Source organism: Xylocopa sonorina, chromosome 9 (genome assembly GCF_050948175.1).
Source record: "Xylocopa sonorina isolate GNS202 chromosome 9, iyXylSono1_principal, whole genome shotgun sequence".
Lineage (NCBI taxonomy): Eukaryota > Metazoa > Arthropoda > Insecta > Hymenoptera > Apidae > Xylocopa > Xylocopa sonorina.
In genome coordinates, this window is record NC_135201.1 from 3,896,188 (window position 1) to 3,915,605 (window position 19,418).

At 36.3% G+C, this 19,418-nt stretch overlaps 5 protein-coding genes across 9 annotated transcripts in view; 1 reads left to right on the forward strand and 4 right to left on the reverse strand.

Moving 5' to 3' along the window:
- LOC143427487 (uncharacterized) overlaps positions 1-19,418 on the reverse strand; it is a 161,142-nt gene that overhangs the window by 101,929 nt on the left and 39,795 nt on the right. The gene's annotated exons all lie outside the window — the stretch shown is intronic.
- On the reverse strand, positions 210-5,345 carry LOC143426977 (uncharacterized). 3 transcript variants are annotated; one of them, XR_013102231.1, is made up of 5 exons: positions 5,207-5,345; positions 2,070-5,082; positions 1,903-1,975; positions 846-1,448; positions 479-714 (listed from the first exon to the last, which is right to left on the reverse strand). XR_013102231.1 is itself a non-coding variant. In XM_076900749.1 (5 exons), the coding sequence occupies exons 1-5, from the start codon at positions 5,253-5,255 to the stop codon at positions 1,116-1,118; spliced, it is 3,366 nt and encodes a 1,121-aa protein (XP_076756864.1). In that variant the 5' UTR covers positions 5,256-5,345; the 3' UTR covers positions 479-1,115. The 3 variants fall into 3 exon arrangements, 2 of the variants coding, with proteins under 2 accessions (XP_076756863.1, XP_076756864.1); XM_076900749.1 differs by having other exon boundaries at positions 479-1,448; positions 2,070-4,555; positions 4,658-5,082; XM_076900748.1 differs by having other exon boundaries at positions 210-1,448.
- On the forward strand, positions 5,379-12,577 carry Ire1 (serine/threonine-protein kinase/endoribonuclease Ire1). 3 transcript variants are annotated; one of them, XM_076900750.1, is made up of 14 exons: positions 5,379-5,506; positions 6,329-6,719; positions 6,801-6,921; positions 6,999-7,041; positions 7,130-7,509; positions 7,581-7,800; positions 7,904-8,139; positions 8,231-8,568; positions 8,725-8,885; positions 9,222-9,508; positions 9,583-9,879; positions 10,044-10,219; positions 10,558-10,749; positions 10,844-12,577. In XM_076900750.1, exons 2-14 carry the CDS (start codon positions 6,612-6,614, stop codon positions 11,216-11,218), a joined length of 2,934 nt encoding a protein of 977 aa, XP_076756865.1. In that variant the 5' UTR covers positions 5,379-5,506; positions 6,329-6,611; the 3' UTR covers positions 11,219-12,577. The 3 variants fall into 3 exon arrangements, with proteins under 3 accessions (XP_076756865.1, XP_076756867.1, XP_076756866.1); XM_076900751.1 differs by lacking the exon at positions 5,379-5,506 and adding an exon at positions 5,728-5,997; XM_076900752.1 differs by lacking the exon at positions 5,379-5,506 and having other exon boundaries at positions 5,727-6,719; positions 6,801-6,915.
- LOC143426980 (putative inorganic phosphate cotransporter) lies at positions 11,633-17,050 on the reverse strand. Its single transcript, XM_076900753.1, has 4 exons — positions 16,756-17,050; positions 14,248-14,477; positions 13,261-14,158; positions 11,633-12,909 (listed from the first exon to the last, which is right to left on the reverse strand). Exons 1-4 carry the CDS (start codon positions 16,778-16,780, stop codon positions 12,572-12,574), a joined length of 1,491 nt encoding a protein of 496 aa, XP_076756868.1. The 5' UTR covers positions 16,781-17,050; the 3' UTR covers positions 11,633-12,571.
- Det (baculoviral IAP repeat containing deterin) lies at positions 18,362-19,312 on the reverse strand. The gene is made up of 4 exons (XM_076900757.1): positions 19,256-19,312; positions 18,933-19,136; positions 18,688-18,808; positions 18,362-18,612 (listed from the first exon to the last, which is right to left on the reverse strand). Exons 1-4 carry the CDS (start codon positions 19,267-19,269, stop codon positions 18,499-18,501), a joined length of 453 nt encoding a protein of 150 aa, XP_076756872.1. The 5' UTR covers positions 19,270-19,312; the 3' UTR covers positions 18,362-18,498.

Sequence of the window (19,418 nt, forward strand, 5' to 3'; positions counted from 1 at the left end):
TTCACATTTTCTATGCTTACCCTATCCTTCTTATGATTCTATTATATGAGCAGATGAGCATCTACAATATGTACTCGTCTACATGTATTTCTTTATATGATTCACTGTGCTGAAACCCTTTTGTCCCTATCAAACCTGTTAATTGTAAAGAATTAAACGTAATTAAAGAAACAATTTGAAAATCCGGGAAAACGATTCTGGACACGCTCTAATTTACGTTTGTTTTATGTATATCGTGTTCATAATCACATACATACATACAATGTTAGAATTTCATTTTATACAAGTTCACTTGCATTACAGATTACAACGTCAGTTCAATAACGGTTATATCGCGACATATACACGCAGGAAATGTAAATCATTATGCGACTAGAGGCAAAACGGATGAATATGCGTGCTCAAATTGTTTCGTGCGAGGAAAGTATTACAGTTCTACATTAAGCTAATATATAGATAATAAATGAATGATATTACCTTTAGATTTATCTAAATTTATAGTAATTTTCATACATTGTTCCTTCAAATAGTCGCCGATGCTGCCGCGGAATTACCATTATCACAAATTGAATAGAAACATAGCAGCTCGTAAGTTTCCCTCTATGCATCAAGTTCTCTTGTATCTTGTGTATGATTTATACACTTTATACACTCTCTTAAGCAACGAATATAACGCGATATATGGTCCCAAGAAAATTATCAAAAATTAATCCGCTGAAAGTACTCAAAAATATTACAAACTGATATTTGCATTCCACAAATAATTAGGAATTTAATAAACATGAATTGATCTGATCACCGTTTACTAAAATGTGTAATCTGGTGCAAAGTCAACTTGTTATTACCTCTCTTCATGGATGGACTTTATCGTAGATCTTGCGCCACAAAATTTGCCTAGACGCTACGATGCACGTACACGTTTGCATATCTTTAGAACATACTTGAAGCGTAACACATACGAAACATTGCAACGATAAACATATTTGCCATTAGCTGCCGGAATTAACATTGCAATTACGAATTGGACAAGATCCACCAAAGTTTACTTGCCACCGGATTATGTACAATACGACACCATATGATACGATAATTGGTACGTTTATTCCGTTATGCGACTACCGTATTGTCGTATAAGGATAATTAGGACACAATGGCACAATGAGATCATCCATGTTCGGCAGAACGACCAGTTTCTCAAATTCCCTGAGCAACTTAGCTTCTATCCATTTAGTTACGTATACGATGTTAACCGTTCTCTCACCCACCGCAGGTTTTACGGTGAGACTCACTTTCGGCACTGGTTTGAAACCGTACCACAAACGATCGGACGGTGCCGGTGGAATATTTATCGATAGGCAACCCTCGATACTTGAAACGGTAACCATTAATCGAATTTCCGTATTAGATACACCTTCCATAGCCCTTCGAACGTAGGAAAGCTCGGTTGCCTGACAATTAAAAATTACTATAAAGCAAAATACTTATTCAGTCTGATTTGACTAACACGTTGACTACCATATTACTATCATGATCATTTGTAATCGACATCTATTTTTTTTTAGTAAGGTCCTAGTAGCTCTCACTTGATCAACGTAGTAGTAATCACTGATGGTATTGAATTTTCAAAATTATTGTTTTTTTCCGCTGATTTTTGTTGTATTTCTCACTCTCTACATTACGTTTGTTAGCGCTGTGAAATGTATATCATGAAATTCTGCCGATTACGAGTAACAGTAACCACCAGCGAGATAAATATACTACTGATAATGATACGTATTTTACTTCATTGTTATGTGGTTATAATACCGCAGATTGAATTGAAACGTACAGATCAAATTTACCGAAGTTCGTGTGGTAGTCAATGTGTTGAATGTGCAAAAATGTAACAAAAGATATGCTTACGTGTTGAAAATATTTATTCGCGGCTATACGATCCACCATATTAAGAAACTTCTTTCCAGACGATTGTGTGGATCTGTAAGTAAAAACAATACATCAGACGCGTCAATATAATACTTTTCCGACGTAAGGAAAGCGAATGAAAAAGCAATATCGTTGTTATTGCTTACGCTGTTTCTTTGGTTGTACTAGACGACTGCGTTTTGGAAGTATCGCAATCGTCCTCTGTGGACGTTTCCGGTGTATCTTCTAGGTCACTGTCAAAAATCGGTGATCTGGTTATTAAATCGTGTTTCTCTGTAGAAATTAGTACGCTCGTGTTACTTGGAATTGATCCAGTTCTGGTCAGTTTCATCAAATTTAATTTTGTTTCAACGGTCATGGTCAGGGATCCCTTGTACGTTATGTCCAAATCAAGCCAGAGACCTCTTTCATTGGTCACTGGTCTTGTTACGTTGCGAATAATAGGAGCTCCTTGACCTATTGCTACTTCTGAAACCAAAAGACACTCCATAAAATACGGTAGTTTTATATTGGATAACTTGCGTTGTATTTTATCCTGTATAAGATTTATAGTTTCCGGACACTTGCGTACGTCAAAGAGTATACGAGCTATTAAACAATTGATCCAAAGCGTGCTCTCAGTAGACGTAGAAGATACACTTTCCGGCATAAGCGAACTATTGTCCAAATATTTTGCCATGTAAGCATTGTAACTAAGTTCTGGTACGTTTTCGTTCGAATTGCTAGCTGCAAACGAACTTTTCGATTCTGCAGATTTTTGCTGCGTTGTTTGAGCGCTAGACGTATTAGATGACGCATCGTTCGTAAACAGTAGCGAATCTTGCTTTTTAATGCCCCGGGATGCGGCTGAAACTAAGCGTCTGTACCAATCTTCTTTTTCACGATCAGCTCTCGCAAAAATAAATATTTTCAATTCATTTTTCCGTTTGTCTTTTTTGAGATACTTTTTGAACGCATTTTTTAAACTCTTTAAATGCGCCACTGTATCCTTTTCTTTCCTTCTTTTCTTTCTTTGTTCTAGTAATCGTGGTTCCTCCTTACCCTTGCCCTCCTCTTTCTTCTCCTTTTTCTTTCCTTCTCCCTCTATTCCACTATAGTAATAGTCATCATCATCATCAATCACAACCTGTACATCTTCTTCTTCATCATATTCTTCTTCTTCTCCTTCTTCACCTTCACCCTCGTCAGCCTCCCGTTCTAGATTTACTTCCATTATTTCTTCCTCCTCCTCCTCTTCTTCTGCTTCATCCTCCTCCATCTCCTCCTCCTCGTCCTCCTCTATATCCATATCCATGTCAAATTCTTCTTCTTCCTCCTCATCTTCCTCATCCATCTCCTCCTCACCATCTTTACTTCTGCTAAACTTTTCTGCAAACGATCGTTTACCAATTTTTCTGTCATTCATCATTCCTTTTCGTTTATTTTGTCTTCTATTGATGTAAGTATAAGCTCTTGTTATGTTTCTCCTCACTGTACCATCTTCTTTGCGTTGCTCCTTACAATATTTCTCGTCTTTTCTCTTATCTTCTTTCACACATTCCTCTGTTTCCCCGTTTTCTACAAAACAATCCTCGTATTTCACAAGTTCGTTGTCAACGTCACCGCTAACCGCATCATAACTGTAGTTTTCTCTGTCACTGTTATTTTGACTAACGTCTTTCTCTTCCCCACGCCTACAGACGTCTTGTTTTACGAATGATTCTTCATCTTCAGTGTTGACAAGCCAAATTTCATCTTCGTCTTGTGTCTCTTCTTCCCATTCCTTTATACATTTTTTATCAGATTTATATATTACCTTTTTCGTCGGGGACATTTTATTATAATTACTCATTGTAGACTCATCATTAATTGCACTCTTTAAAATGACATTACAAATTAAAGATTTTTTATCAAGTGTTATACAAATTGGATATTTTTTACTCCATCTTCTCTTCTTGGTAAGTCCATAGGGGAGAAGTTCTACCTTTGCTCCAGATAAATTATAAACTCGCCGTTTAACGAATTTTAATTTATGCTTTGCTTCATCCCAAACAGCTTTCTTTGGTACTTTCATGCGTGTTTCCATGATACGCAAGACGCTTCCCTCTAATCTGAAGAAAACTGACTTTGTACGAGCCACGTGGTAATTATTTGGTTCATAACTATAGGGGAGTTCATTCAGCCAACCTTGAAATCTTTCTACCACAGCGTGCTCTTCCACAGCTGGAATCTCTAAAACAGGTATTGGCGGACTAGAAACGTACCTTTCTTCTGGTAAAGTGGTTAAAATTTTCTTAAGTTTTGTTGCTATGTCGTAAAAAGTAACTGTTGCAAAAATTCCCATCATAAATCCCAGTAAATACTCTGCTAATGGAATGACGTAGTAAATGCAACAAATGACAATGAGAGCAGCAACAGATTTATAAATCGCTTGAAAAATTAATTGTTTGATCGAATGTGAAAATATAGACTTAAAGTTTATTTTCTTTGGAAATACTATAGAACGTGCATAAGTTTGTTGTGGAAATGTAGTACAGGTATCGTTATTAACCGGATTTGCAGTTGGTGAATCATTATTCGAAGAAAGAGCAACATCTTGGATAATATCTTGAGAAAATTCTGATGCTTCGATGCCGCTTTCCACAGACTCATCCTGTAAACTTTTATCTTTCAAGCCAGTCTTTACTTCAGAAAAACCTACGTATCTAGCTGCATTCCCTCTACGATGAACAATCGTTGTGGTGGACTCGTTTACCTGTTTGTCGTCGACTTTTTCAATGGAAGGAGTAACGCATCCTTGATCTTCCGAGTCACTAATGCTTGAACTTTCTGCTCTAGAATGGCGCCGCTTTCTCTTGTCACTTTTAATCTCAGACAATTTTTCCTCAAACGTCTTGGTTATTTTCCCTTTAAGATCAGAAAATACCTTCCATGGATCTAGCGACGGCGGAGTGCCTTCCAACAGAATATTCTCCGCACTGACAGTTCGAGCCTCCGACTTATGTTCGGCGATATCCGATTCATGCGCGGACTTGGACGGAGAACCAGATAACTTGGATGAAATTTTCTCGAAGTCGGGGGTTAACCGTTTCTCTTCGTCCGTGCTTGGATATATTTCTTCCAGTTCATCGTCACTGGCATGATAATGAATTACAGGAACTGAGGTGGTTATAGGTTTACCTTGCCGAAAAAGAAACAAAAAATCGGTAGAATATCGCTTCAGTAATGGGCGCTATTAACGTAACGCTTTAATAATGGACGAATACGAATTAAATTCTATTTATACGTTTAAATTCATTCTTACCCTTTATCATGGCCAATGTCACTTTCCTCGGACTATGCTTCGTACTCATGGTCAAAGCAAATTGTTTGGTTCGATAATCAGTAGACAGGTAAACATTGTTTAAAGAACATCGTGACGAACATCAACTACCATACTGTTATTTGCAAAGATTGCCATCTCGCAATTTCGCAACATTATTACTTCGATCATTCTTCGGATTGACAACGATAGAAAAAGCATTTGTACCGTCACTCGATATCCAGGAATTTTGCGTTCCTTTTTCATGCGCGTAGGCACATACATACGTATGTATATAGTTATGTTTTTATATATGTATACCTGTGTGTATTAATAGCAACGCTTAATAACAACATCGCAACAGTTCATTTTATAAACTTTACATTTTCATGTTTACGCGTACTCTGTAGAATCGGTTCATGCTTTTCCCTACTACTATCTACCATTCATTACATTTTATCAAAGCTACGTTTGTACAACGTATACATGCGGATGCTTAATTGGAATAATTATATTTGCATAAGATATATATGCAGTTTCAGTCACGAATATAAATATTAATCAAGGAATAGAATTATTAACACAACGTTAAAATTACATTTATGTAATATAACAAAGAATTACTTACTAATTACATACGCTCGTATGTACACAAACAATATACACACACACGTTCTGCATACATATCAGTGTCCAGCGACACACGCGAGCCACGTGTCCATGACGTTATCTATGACTTGGATGCATGCGCGACATCATTGAGACATCTGCTGCAAGTGAAATATTCAAATGTCGTACACGCTTTTTTCCTAATTTTGAGTCTTATATTATCAATAGTATTGTATACAATTATATTATTACATCGTTGATGTAATCATTCTGAAAGTAAACTAACTGTACATGACAAAAATACACATACGTTTTCATTTGAAATATGTATGCACCTTGTGACATTTTGTCTCAGAACTATTATAATTTTACATTTTGAGGCACACACCAGTAACAATGATAATTATGGAAGCAGATTTCTATTACTTTTTAAAATAATTATTATCCAGTTTATACAGGATATTCAATATGTATATGTGTATCTATACATATATATGTAAACATCATACATTATAGTGCCAATAATATATATGAAGGCAAAGGGAAGCAAGATATTTTTTAATGTTGTATTCTGTATGTGGAAGCAATACGATGAAGAATATTTAGAAGAGATTTATCAACGTTATGCATATGCTTGGACAAGATGACGAAGAAGATTATCATTTGCTATGAAGAAGAACATGGAATTAGAATATTTTTCCATTTTATACATATAATTTGTATTCCTTAAATACAACGTGTTATAACTTCATTTTCATTTGATCCATGAGATTGTTGATAAAAAACTTTTTTATAAATCATGCGACTCAAATCTTTGACACTGATCTTTTTGCTCATTGGAGCATCCAATGTGATTGTTTGCGACGCATCGGAAGGATCGGAACAATCAGATGATTTGGAGGAAAACGTATGAGTATTTTATTATATTTTCTCTAATATGAATATTTCTTTTTGTAAATTTGAGACTAATGTTTTATAATATAAACAGGAAAGAGATACAGAATTAATATCTGAACAAGATGATCCTCTCTTAATGTTTTCTACACTGGATGGTTCTCTTATCGGAGTCGAACAACGTTCTGGAAATGTACTTTGGCAGCAAAGTAACGGTATTATCAATAGGTATAATCTATAGGATAAAAGTTTTACATAATTGGCATTACCTTTTTTTAAATATTTATTTCAGAACCAATCGTTAAGGTACCAGTTGATCTTGCAAGAACTTCAGCGTAAGTTTGTACAAGTTTTCTTTGCTTCTTCTTTTCACTCTTTCTGTACTGTATCATTCTTCTTATGTAAGTTTTGTACTTGTTTCAGACCTATGTTTTTACCAGATCCAAAAGATGGTTCTTTATATTTGTACGGAGCAGAAACTGAAGCTTTAAAAAAGCTGCCGTTCACTATCCCACAACTTGTGGCAAACAGTCCTTGTCGTAGCAGTGATGGGATATTATACACTGGTAGAAAAATCGATACTTGGTTTGGTGTTGATCCTAGAACTGGCAAAAGGGAACAACTGTTAGGATTTGATCCAGTTAAAAATACATGCCCTGTAGAAATGCAAAATGCTGTTTTCATGGGACGTACGGAGTATAATATTATCATGGTGGACAGCAAACAAAAGAATCGGAAATGGAATGTGACATTTTACGACTACTCTGCTACAAAGATGGAACCCGAAGGAATAGAAAATTATGGTTCGGCACTCATAGCTCAATTATATATAATTAAATAGATTAACAATCGTAACGATGTTCTTTTCTTGTAGATTTAGTTCACTTTACAACAAGTTCGACCGGGCGAATTGTCACCGTAGATAGAAGACTGGGAATTATTCTATGGGAGCTGGATGTACAGAGTCCGGTGATAGCAGTGTACATCGTAAGAGAAGACGGTTTATTAACAGTTCCTTTTACTAGCGTTGCGGATGAAACTTTGGACTTGCTTTTGAAACGCTTCGCTAATAAACCAAGCGACATTCAGTTATTGTTAGTGATCGATATTTTTCTTTTTTAGAATCATATAATATATAAATAAACATTATATGGTCTATATAAAATTCTTTTATCATATTCGTTTTCAATTTTGCAGTCCAACATTATATATCGGCCAACACAGACACGGATTGTATGCCTTGCCATCTCTCGTTGATTCAACAACGGCTACAATATCGAGTAATATCGGTCAATTGTTACTTGAAGGTCCGTTATCCGTTCCACAATTAGGAAAAAATGATAATGGAAATATTCCTTTACCCGATAAATCCGCATACTTTGGTAACACCGAGCCTATTGCTCAGACTGGATATCAAACTATAATAACGCTGGGTAACGATAATGATTAAAAAAAAAGAAAAGAAAAATATCACATTTAATATTATGTCCATATAACAGATTAACTGATTAACATTGAAAACAGGTCATTATGAAATACCGGCTGAATATAAATTACAAGATCAACAACCGCTTCAAATTACTGGACGATCTGATCCTGTAATTGAAACACTACCTTTACGATATTTAAACTCCACAAAACAACCATTGTTCGGATTACAAGATGATAATGAACGTAATAATATAGAAAGCAACAAATCGTGGCGTGAATCTGTGCGAAATGTTTACACAATGAGCAAGAACTGGCTTAGTCAGCAGGAAAATAAAGGATTAAAATTAACGTTAATTGTATTGTTAGGATGTATACTAGCGATGTTTTGGTATTTAAATGCGCAATTTAAGGAGTTTCAACAGCTCTCACAGGTAATTTGGTTCCTAGCACACTAGTCTTTTCTTTAGCCATCCTCTTGTTTTATTCTCGTCTTTAGATTTTCTAATTTCTACGCTAAAATGCGCGAGACATGACAAGTTGACTGATGCATAATGATTGTTGAAGACTGAAACAATTTTTTATCACAGGGCTCGCGCGAAAGTAGTCGTACTAATGACTATTATGGAGCGCGATCCAATTCACTTGCAATTCCAGAGGATATGGGAGAAGGAGTAGTGAAAGTTGGAAAGATAACTTTCGATACTGGACAAGTTTTAGGCAAGGGATGTGAGGGGACTTTTGTATACAGGTAATATATGTAATGGACGTAGCATACTTTCCTTGATTGACATCGAGAATGAAGACCATGCGTTATATGGCCTGCCATGCTCTTACTTAAACGCGATCGATTTCTATTTCTTGTTTATGTTTATAAATTCGGCTTACCTTCAAGTAATAATTGATCAATATTACTCGATATTGTAGTCGTTGTTGAATCGGATATTTTCTAATCTTAATGGTAGATAAGATGTAACGCCTCACATAGTTGGATGTACAGAAAGAAACAAGAACTCTTGTGTTTAACTTGAGATATTAACGAGAGTCTAATATCTACGAGTATTACATTGAAAATTTACATTTTCAGAGGAGAATTCGATGGACGTTCTGTAGCTGTAAAGCGTTTGTTACCTGATTGTTTTACCTTTGCTGACCGAGAAGTGGCATTACTCAGGGAATCTGATGCACATGCGAATGTTGTACGATATTTTTGTACCGAACAAGACAGAATGTTTAGGTATATCGCGTTGGAACTAGCTGAGGCGACTTTGCAGGATTACGTGGGAGGAAAATACGATAAACAAAAAATATCCGCAAAAAGTATTCTACGACAGGCCACGTCAGGATTAGCTCATTTACATCTCCTCGATATTGGTAAACTTTTGTGTTCCTCTTATAGCTGTAACAATAAATTCCATTTTAATTTAAATTTTTCAATACTTTAACAGTTCATAGAGATATCAAACCGCACAACGTGTTACTGTCAACACCAGGACCACGTGGAGAAGTAAGGGCCATGATATCGGATTTTGGTTTGTGCAAGAAACTTCAGCTGGGTCGTGTATCTTTTTCACGTAGATCGGGTGTAACAGGAACAGATGGTTGGATCGCACCCGAAATGTTAAACGGAAATAGAACGACATGTGCCGTAGATATCTTTTCTTTAGGCTGCGTTTTTTACTACGTTCTCTCCGATGGAAAACATCCATTTGGAGATCCATTGCGGCGTCAGGCTAATATTCTTTGTAAGAGACTAAGTATTATAATTTATTTATTCAAATTATTTTGTCTATTTTCTTTGATATATCAGCACCTTTGATGCATATGACGTACAACTTTATCCTTTCTCCTTTCATCTTTGGTCGATGCTTCTACTCCTAATAATAAATGTATTCAAACATCATTACAGGCGGTGAAAGCGACTTAACGGCCCTTCATGACAGAATCTCACAGAACGACAAAGAATTGGCGTTGGTGCTAATAAAAGCGATGATCGCAAATAATCCATCGGAACGTCCACCGGTAACGGCTGTTCATGATCATCCAATATTCTGGGATTCTACTCGAATTCTTGCATTTTTCCAGGTATTTTCTATTTACATAAAATGTTCAGCTACAGATTATCGCGAATGAAAGATATAATTCTAGAAGCAAAAATAGGATGAGAAATTAAGAGTAACAATATTGCGATTGTAGTTTCGTTTCTGATCAAAATGACATTGCAAATTGAAAGTAAAAACACACTATTAATGCAACACATGACAAAATGGATGCTGAAACACGTATTTAGCGAATTTTCAAAGTTATTTTTCTAGAATAAAAAGTTTCTACCGTGATTTTTCAAGTAGCTTAGTTTGTATTATTTTAGTAGTGCTCTCTTAATCTGACATTTACATTTGCCATTTCATCATTTTTGTAATTAGGACGTGAGTGATCGAGTGGAAAAGGAGCAGTATGATAGTCCAATTTTAATTGCACTGGAATCCGATAACAACCGAGTGATTCAAGGAGATTGGAGATTGCTTATTGACGTAGAAGTTGCAACTGATCTTCGAAAATATAGGAGTTACCGAGGAGAAAGTGTTAGAGATCTGTTAAGAGCACTGCGCAACAAGGTACGGCAATATAAATAAATAGACAGTTTTCAAACATTAACATCCTGTCTAAATATTTAAACGTTCATTTAATGATTTTAACTATTTTCCGTAGAAGCATCACTATAGAGAATTAAGTCCACAAGCTCAAGAAAACCTTGGAGACATCCCCAATAAGTTCACTGATTATTGGCTTTCTCGATTTCCCTGTTTGCTTTCGCACGTTTGGTGTGCTATACAGGCTTTTCGTAAAGAGCCAACGTTAAAGGAGTACTATCACGTTGATTATATATTTACAAACACTGTTGAAGCAGAATCGCTACAGTTTATAAATATGTACCAGAAAAATTGTGCAATACCGCCAACGTCTTGGAGAGTCCAAGATAATATCGATTGGAGCCCGAACAAAGCAAGGTACCGTGGTCAAAGAAGAAAACATGAGAAGAAGAAGGTCGATGTACCTCTTACTTGGACCTTGCCCTCGAATTAGATAACCGATTAAGTTTAATTACCGCCAAAACAAAGGACAAACGTACCTTTTGCACTGTACATACATGCATATATACATATAACACGCAGTGACTCTGCATGCTCAAAGAAAGTTGGAGTCCCATATGTGTAACGCGTGGAGGGCAGACAACTTAAAATTCTCAAAACATCACTTGAGCATAGATAGGCAGAAAGCAATCTTTCTTGAGGATCACAAATTGTCAGCGTTCCGTATATTAAACATATTGGATCCCAAATTTACATAATACTGTGGCCATCAATAAATTTTGTAAAAAGAATCGTTGGACAATCCAAAAGATTGAAAATATTTGTAAATAATATACGATACGAATAGTGTATAGAATATTTGTAAAAAAAAAGAGAAAAACAAAAAAAAAAACACAAAATGCAATCGTTATGTTAAACGATATAAATATAATACTATGTATATGTTTACGTACACAATGTCTGACAACTGTTTATACCTAGTAAAAGTATTACAAGTCCTGATTGTGTATGCGTAATTATGTATGTAAAATGGAATCGAAGAACAAATCTGACTTTTTGTCATCACATTAAAACAAAGAGAGAAACGCTAAAATTGACGTTAAAGTTTATCGTACGAATGTATTTTATGTGCTATAAAATCGTACGTATTCCTATCCTACATATGTACATATGCACAGACCTGTACGCACGCGGTTTATTTAAAACATACATTACACGACACTTTTTCATTTCCCTTTTGCTTACTTATTTCGATAACACGGATCGAATGGAAGAAATAAGGTGTTCACGCACGCTTAACGACGTACCACGCTCGTAAATCGCAGGCACGTAATTATGCACGACGTAGACAGAAAAATACATATTTTCAGGTACTGAATCTCGTTAGTCGCGAGAACACGTCGATTTCGCTGGTCAGCTGGATGTGTTTTTCATTCTCGCTCAGTAACGTGCGCCCGATATACGTAGAGAATAACAGTTTGTCTTCGTTATTCAATTCGTCTTCACTTTCGAACTTGGACTAGAAGGGAAAAAAATTAGGGTAAAACTCTAGGATAATACCGAGGGATTGTTGAACAGTACCCTACGCGAACAGTATATGCGCGAATGGTAAGACTGTTTTACATTGATAGAAACTCTAATGAGTTAGATAAGTTGGATAATCATGAAAATTAACGAAGCAAACATATTTCACATTTTTGTGCTTAACCAATATCACTTGTGCATATATCACGCTCACGTATTCTCATGTTCATATCGCAAAAATTACGCGCGTTGTGTCATCATTGCCCGAAGTCACGAGACTTTATCGAATGAAAATATTTTCGGTCGAAATATATATTTGTTTTTAGGGGCGAGGTTTCTCAGCCTTTTTCTTTTTTTCATTTTCTATTTTCGCTCGTTTCTCCTCTCTTTCCCGCCTGATGAATTCAGGATCGTTCCAGTACTCGACCTCACCACTCGCGTACAGTATAAAAATTATGTTCGTCAGAACAAAAACACCGAAAACTATCCAAAATACGAGTCTCCATTCGTAAACGGTTTCGTTCAGAGTTAACACACCGACGATATATGGTGTCACTATACCGGTAATAGCACCTATTCCATTTACCAAAGCCATCAAAGTGCCGGAATAATTTGGACTGAGATCGAGAGCGTTCACTTTCATTCCCGGATAAAATGTTCCTAAAAAGAAAAAAATTGAAAAATATTAGTATGAATGGAACTGAGAGTTTCCATCAAGTATACTACATTAAACTGGTCTGAAGTTAAATATATTATTTTGCGTATGCGGAAACCACAGATAACACGAATAAAATTTCATAGTATGTATACAAGAAGTATATATACGACGACGAAATAAATCATCATTCAAGATTACAGCTTGACACCTTTTCATATTTAGAATAGACTTTCAATGATGAAGCTAAGTCTAATAGTCTGCAAGAATTTATACAAAATAGTATTTTTTACTCTCCGAATACAGTAGTTCTGAGATCTCTGAGATGACACTACTTACGGAATATTTATACGTACCCATTAGTGTTGTACCGAGGGTGAACATGATGACAACAGTTGTTCTGTCACATTCGGCGTAAGACGCACCGATAATAAATGCACCTGGCCCAAGCGAGGCAATGGTGGTACCTAGTTTACGCACATTGGTACGCGACATCAGACCGCTTGTGATCATCCAATCAGCTAGACAGGACGTTATTACACTGCAGAGCCACATGGTCAAATAAGGTAAGGCAGAGAGTAATCCGTTGCTTTTGATCGAGTACTTGAGCACGCTGCTCATATACTTTGGTAGATCGTTCACTAAGGTGAAAAACCCCCAATCGTGACCGACTTGCGCAGCTATCAGTGCCCAAAGTGGTACAGACGTAAGCATATGCCGCCATGGTACCGAGGGTGGCTTTTTATGCGTGTGCGCTTGCATCCTTTCTTGCAAGAAATTCTTCTCCCTCTCGGAAATGAATGGATGCGTGTCCGGATTATTATAACACGTAACACACCATACCAAAAACCAAACGACTCCGATACTACCGAACACATAAAATACAGCCGGCCACCCTATCACCGAGTAATGAAGAATAAGGCCGGATAGTGAATTCGCGAATACGGTGCCAAGTTGGGCACCGGCGAATACCAACGAGCCGATCTTCGATCTTTCTTCCGGCGGTGTCCACTGCGCCAGCATTGCGTTCAGCGCTGGAAACGTTGTACCTTCGCAGAGACCCATCAGTACACGTAAAATGATCAACCCTGTTGCCTCTCCGTATTCTACAACAACCGGTGTAATCAACGTGAACACTGCCGTCGCAAGGATTCCCAAACCGAGGGAATGTTTCCCACCGAACTTTTCGGACAGCATCCCGCCAGGCAAATGTGTCAGCACGTAGCCTCCGTAAAACGATGACAAGATTATACCCTACGGAAAAAGAAAAGCATTAAAATATAATAATTACATACATACACGTAGCCGCACACAAATGTGAACGCGGACGTGACCTTCCTTACCTGCAATTCTCCGTCCCAATCATACTTCTTCGCGTTCGATGGCCTCACTTCATTGACGTGCCAGTCTTCCTCTACCACCGGGCAACTGTGCTCGCTACTGTGGATTGTCTTTTCCGGCGCTCGTACCATCTCGGTAATGGTAATTGACAGGCAGACCCTCATCGCGTAAGCATTGAGCAATGCCAAAAAACCCATTATCGCGAATATCCATCGTTGTGGTATTCTTCCACCTGTGTACGGTAAACATCTTTTATTGGTAATACTATCAATAAATAGGCTCACGCTGTCGCAAAGAAAGCCCGAGGTCAACAGCGCGGAAGGAATGACGATTAGCAGCAGAGCCTTTCCCTATTGGCAGCCGTCTAACGAGCCGTACGGACCTATCTGGGTAAAGGTCAGATTCCTTGCACGTATTACTGAGTTCAGCATAGCATAATTTCAATTTCGACTTGTGCTTACTGAAAAGGTAAACGGCAAGCATTCGACTGACAAAATTAACAGCGGAAATAAGTACGTGTTTGAGAAAGAGAAGAAGAGAGAGAGAGAATTTTGACAAGCAACGCATCCTTGAATGAAAAGGTCATACGCGGTTTTCCTATAAGGATAATTCGTGCTTTGATTTTAATTACGTAATTACAATTCGAGGGAACGTTACGAAAGAGATTGTGTTGCAATCGATTATAATTACCTTCTATCAATTATTATGTCAAACGGTGAGATCACTTAAGTCTCGCTTTAACATCCGAGAAACTCGAAACAATGACGAAACAGGTGAAAAACCCATTTCTTTGCTTAATTGATGAAATCAAACAAAACTTTATCCGATTAGTATTCGGACCAAAAGATAACAGACCTTTCAAGATGTCATGGGTAAACATTGTACGTATTTAATACCATGAGATTTCATGTTTTACAACACTACACAAACACGCATACTCACACACACACACAAACACACACAGAGGCTATTATCAGGACGTTTTGTGTCACATCATTTGTTCGAATTAATTTGATGCAGTTTCTCATCCTGGGAGATAGGAATATTCATCTGGGAAAAGTTCGCACGAAAAAGACGAAGTCAGGATAAGTACCGTTAGTTAAATTGAAAAGAAAAGGGAACTAATAACATTTTACGCGATATCGCGCAAAGCAATTGTTTTAAAAAAAACTGAGAACACCTGTGTGTCTATAGAAAACGTCTCTCGACATTCTAATTATCGATCGATCAACGCCAATCTAACAATCGCATAAATTTGTTCGCTTGTTAAAGTTCAGTGTGAAATACCACGAGCAGCATCAGCGAGTTTATCTTATCTAACGGTGGACGGAAAATCCAAACAGAAGGAGTCAAAAAACTACCAATAATATTTAAGGTGTGATGTACGGAATGATCATATCGGCAGACAGAGACGTTGATTCGGCGCAAAGATAACGACAAAAGCAATTGTTGACATACTCCGCTCTATAATATGACAAACAATATAGATACAAATGATCTTAAATATTGGTAATCCTCTCTGAAGAAACTAATTATTTTCCTTGTTTCAATTAACCACTAATCTTGCCGAGTCTGGAAATTTTTAATCACCGTCCAACATAAACTATTGCTTAATATTATGTAAAATTTTTCTTTAATCGGAACGTACTGACATTTTCGTTACACGCGAAATTGAAAACTTTTTGCACAACTCTTTTATTCCTCTCCGGTTCCGCACCACGCGTTGCACCGCTTTGCTTCGGTTCTCCCGAGGACAAAAAACAATTTTTTGCTGCGCGCACGGAAACATTTCAGGAACGTTCGATAAAAAATGTTAAAATTCCGTTTAGTCGAACATACTTGAAGCAACGGCCAATTATGGATTGAAATAAAGTGCAGATTTCCACTTGGTTTTCTACCCGCTCACTGTAATTTCATACTGGTAAGTACGCATTACCTAACTGCACGAGTCGCAAAATTTGGAATATCTACATCACTATAAAATATGGTATACCGCTGTATAACTTGTTATTAGATTTCATTAATCATTTATAAACCGAATGATTCCAAGAAAGAATGAATTGCTAAACAACATATTTATATGTTAATATCAGTGTTAAAACAGTAATAAAATGCATTTTTTTATCTAACTTCATTTTTATCTTTGCTATATATTATTCATTTAATTACTAACTTACATTGGTCATTCTATGTTTTCTATCTTACGAAATGCACCTTTACTAGGCTGTGCAAAGTGAAATCGGTGTTCCATTAATACCTTGCCGGAGTTTACAAGTATCGAGGATTGTGTATAATTGAAAAGTCAGATAAGTATTGTAAAACTGTAAATGACTTACGGTAATTCGCGTAATAATATGGAAATTAAGTACTAAAGTCAAATGGTAACAGCACGGTAATTGCAGAAGTCTCTTGGAAAACCTACATGACCGTTAGCGGAAAACTGTCTTAATTGACAAAATCGAGAAAATGTGATTTCACCAACGCGATTGTAGAATGCGAGAGTTACTTACAACACGTTTTCCAGGCGGACAGCATTATGTGATCGAAAATATGTACGTTTTCGGACTCTCAGTCGGTCAGCTGTTTAAATGGAACGGATTAAAGATATACGATTGGAAATTAAGAACATAAATCTATGAACGTCACTCAAAGACAAATGAAATTTAAATATAAACCAGCGCGATTATTTTTGTTCGTATTGTCGAAGCACAACGAAGGTACAAGTCTATAGTACACGAAAATCACAAGATTTTTTGAACAGAGACGATGCAGCCGGCACGCGTGTATCGCGACCACATGTCGCGATTAACTGAATCAATGTTCTCCGTGCGAATTCATTTTATACTCGTACACGTGTTCTTCACTAAACGCAAAAAGGGAAAGGAAATGTGGATAAGTGGTTAAGCGTACTGGTAAAAGTTGACGCTGAGAAGGTATAACCGATGGTCGGGTGGGGAATGATAACGCGCGATGTCTTATGCACCATTTTTGATACTCTGTGGTTGTTCAGTACCTCTGTATTATATTAACCGCTCACTATTCAACGAAGAAACACAAGGACAAGGGACACCGACAAGTAGATCAATTGCATTCCTTTAATTAAAGAAGAGATTTTTAAAAAAGACGATAAGAATGCTCCTAACTTTTGCACGCAAAGTTTTTATACTCCAACAGGTAGTACTGACTTGCCTTTTTATCTAAAACATTGAGAACCATTTTTAAATTCTTCTTTTACACGACTGACTATCCAATCACAAAACAATATAACCATTTACAAAAATTTGTCCAAGTAGGTTGAGTGTTTTAATGAAGCTGCAAATGCAATGTAAGTAAACAAAAGATTTCCATCAATCTAGTAAGCAAGAAATGCAACTCTTACACTAACAAATACTAATACGTGCAATTTGTAAAGGAATACTTCCATCGAATTATTGCACTGATACCTATACAATCAACAGCTTATACTGACTACTTAAATTTGAAGGTAGGATCTCAATATCGCAATGATTTCGGAGAATCTCAAAAGTACCGCGGTATCTGTGGATTCCATTCTATCATTCAGACATGTAGTAAAACATGTAGTAAACAACGTTTTTTGCGCTTCATTTACAATCTTGCCACTACCTTTGTCAGTGTTTCTTATAGAAACAAATATAAAGAGGTGCCAAATATTTTTTTGTAAAAAGTAAACAAAAATCATCTTCCACAAGGTGAAACACATTAACGTTTTTTACTCTAGCTTTGTTCCAAGTTATATTTAAGCGTAATCTTTTCTTAGTATAGTCCTTCCTAACGTTCGCGAACTATGCGAAATGAGCGCTACAAGGCTACGAAGAAGTAACACCATCTTCTATCTGGATACTACGTAAGATCAACGATAACGAGCCGCTCTTACCTTTAATACCACGGAATTAAACGTCATGTTACTGTGATAAAATCAGACAAATTTGACAAGAATAGACAGCGTAAATCGCCTTTACGAGCGATAACACCTCTTCTATGGTACTTCATTTCATTGCTTTTGCTAATCTTAGATTGTTATCAAACAAATGATTACTCTTCTTTCTTGAGTGTAAAATACAATGTCAAATTTTTGCAACACTAAAAGAAAAATGAATAAAAAATATTTATTACTAATTCTTAAGCAAGTTGATTCTATTTTAAAAAAAGTAGAGTATCTCTTTTTTTCATTTGTAATAGTATAAAATAAACATAGAGATAAATCAGTTTTAAATAAATTTATCAAACACATCTTAGCTGCTATTTTCATAACCCTTTTTTAATTCTTTATATATGTCTGGTATTTTATGTACTAGCCTTGCGCCTTCTTCCTTTGCCGTAGCTATAGCTTTTTCCAGTTCATGGGTCTACAAGATTGATACAAACATTTCAATGTATTGTTATGTTTTTAAAAAAAATCCTCGAAACTATAAGATACTCACGCATTCCTGCATTGTATATATTTTATATAAATCAAATAAATCACGCACAGTCCATAAAGCTTCATCAGGTTTCCCTAATTTTATAAATGGACACTGTGACTGATGTTTTAGATGTTCATTCCTGAAAATAAGTGATACTGTTAATACAGTTAGAAGTTTATATAAAATTAATTAAGTGATAACGGGAATTAGTGGAATCAATAATACTCAATTAGCAGAATTATTAAAATAATTACAAATAATACCATGGATCATCATCGGGATCCCAACCGTCGAGTTGTTTCGAACAAAGAAAACATTGAACCAAGTCAGGTTCCTCTTTACCACCTATTGCGAAAAACCCAGCACCAGCCATTCGTTCAGGATTACACGAATTATCTGACGATTGAAATGGCCAAAATTCAAATGTTTTTAATCTACCAATTTTCCAAAACATTGAATCAGGTTCTCTAAACAAAAAACGCGTTACTATGGTTATGTTGTATACTTGCCGATCTTTGTGTATGGGTATAAAATTCAGCGTAGATTATATTCTTTGTGAAAATAAAACGTAATAAGCTGTGCTTACGGTATTAAGTCCATAATTACAACATAAATGAATCTAATATCTCGATAAGATATATTATTAAGATTCCACAAAGTCCACCGTCTAACGTATAAATATAAAATGTGTACACAATGTACACAATGTACACACGAGTACGCAAGTGCTGTCATCTACGTTAACTATT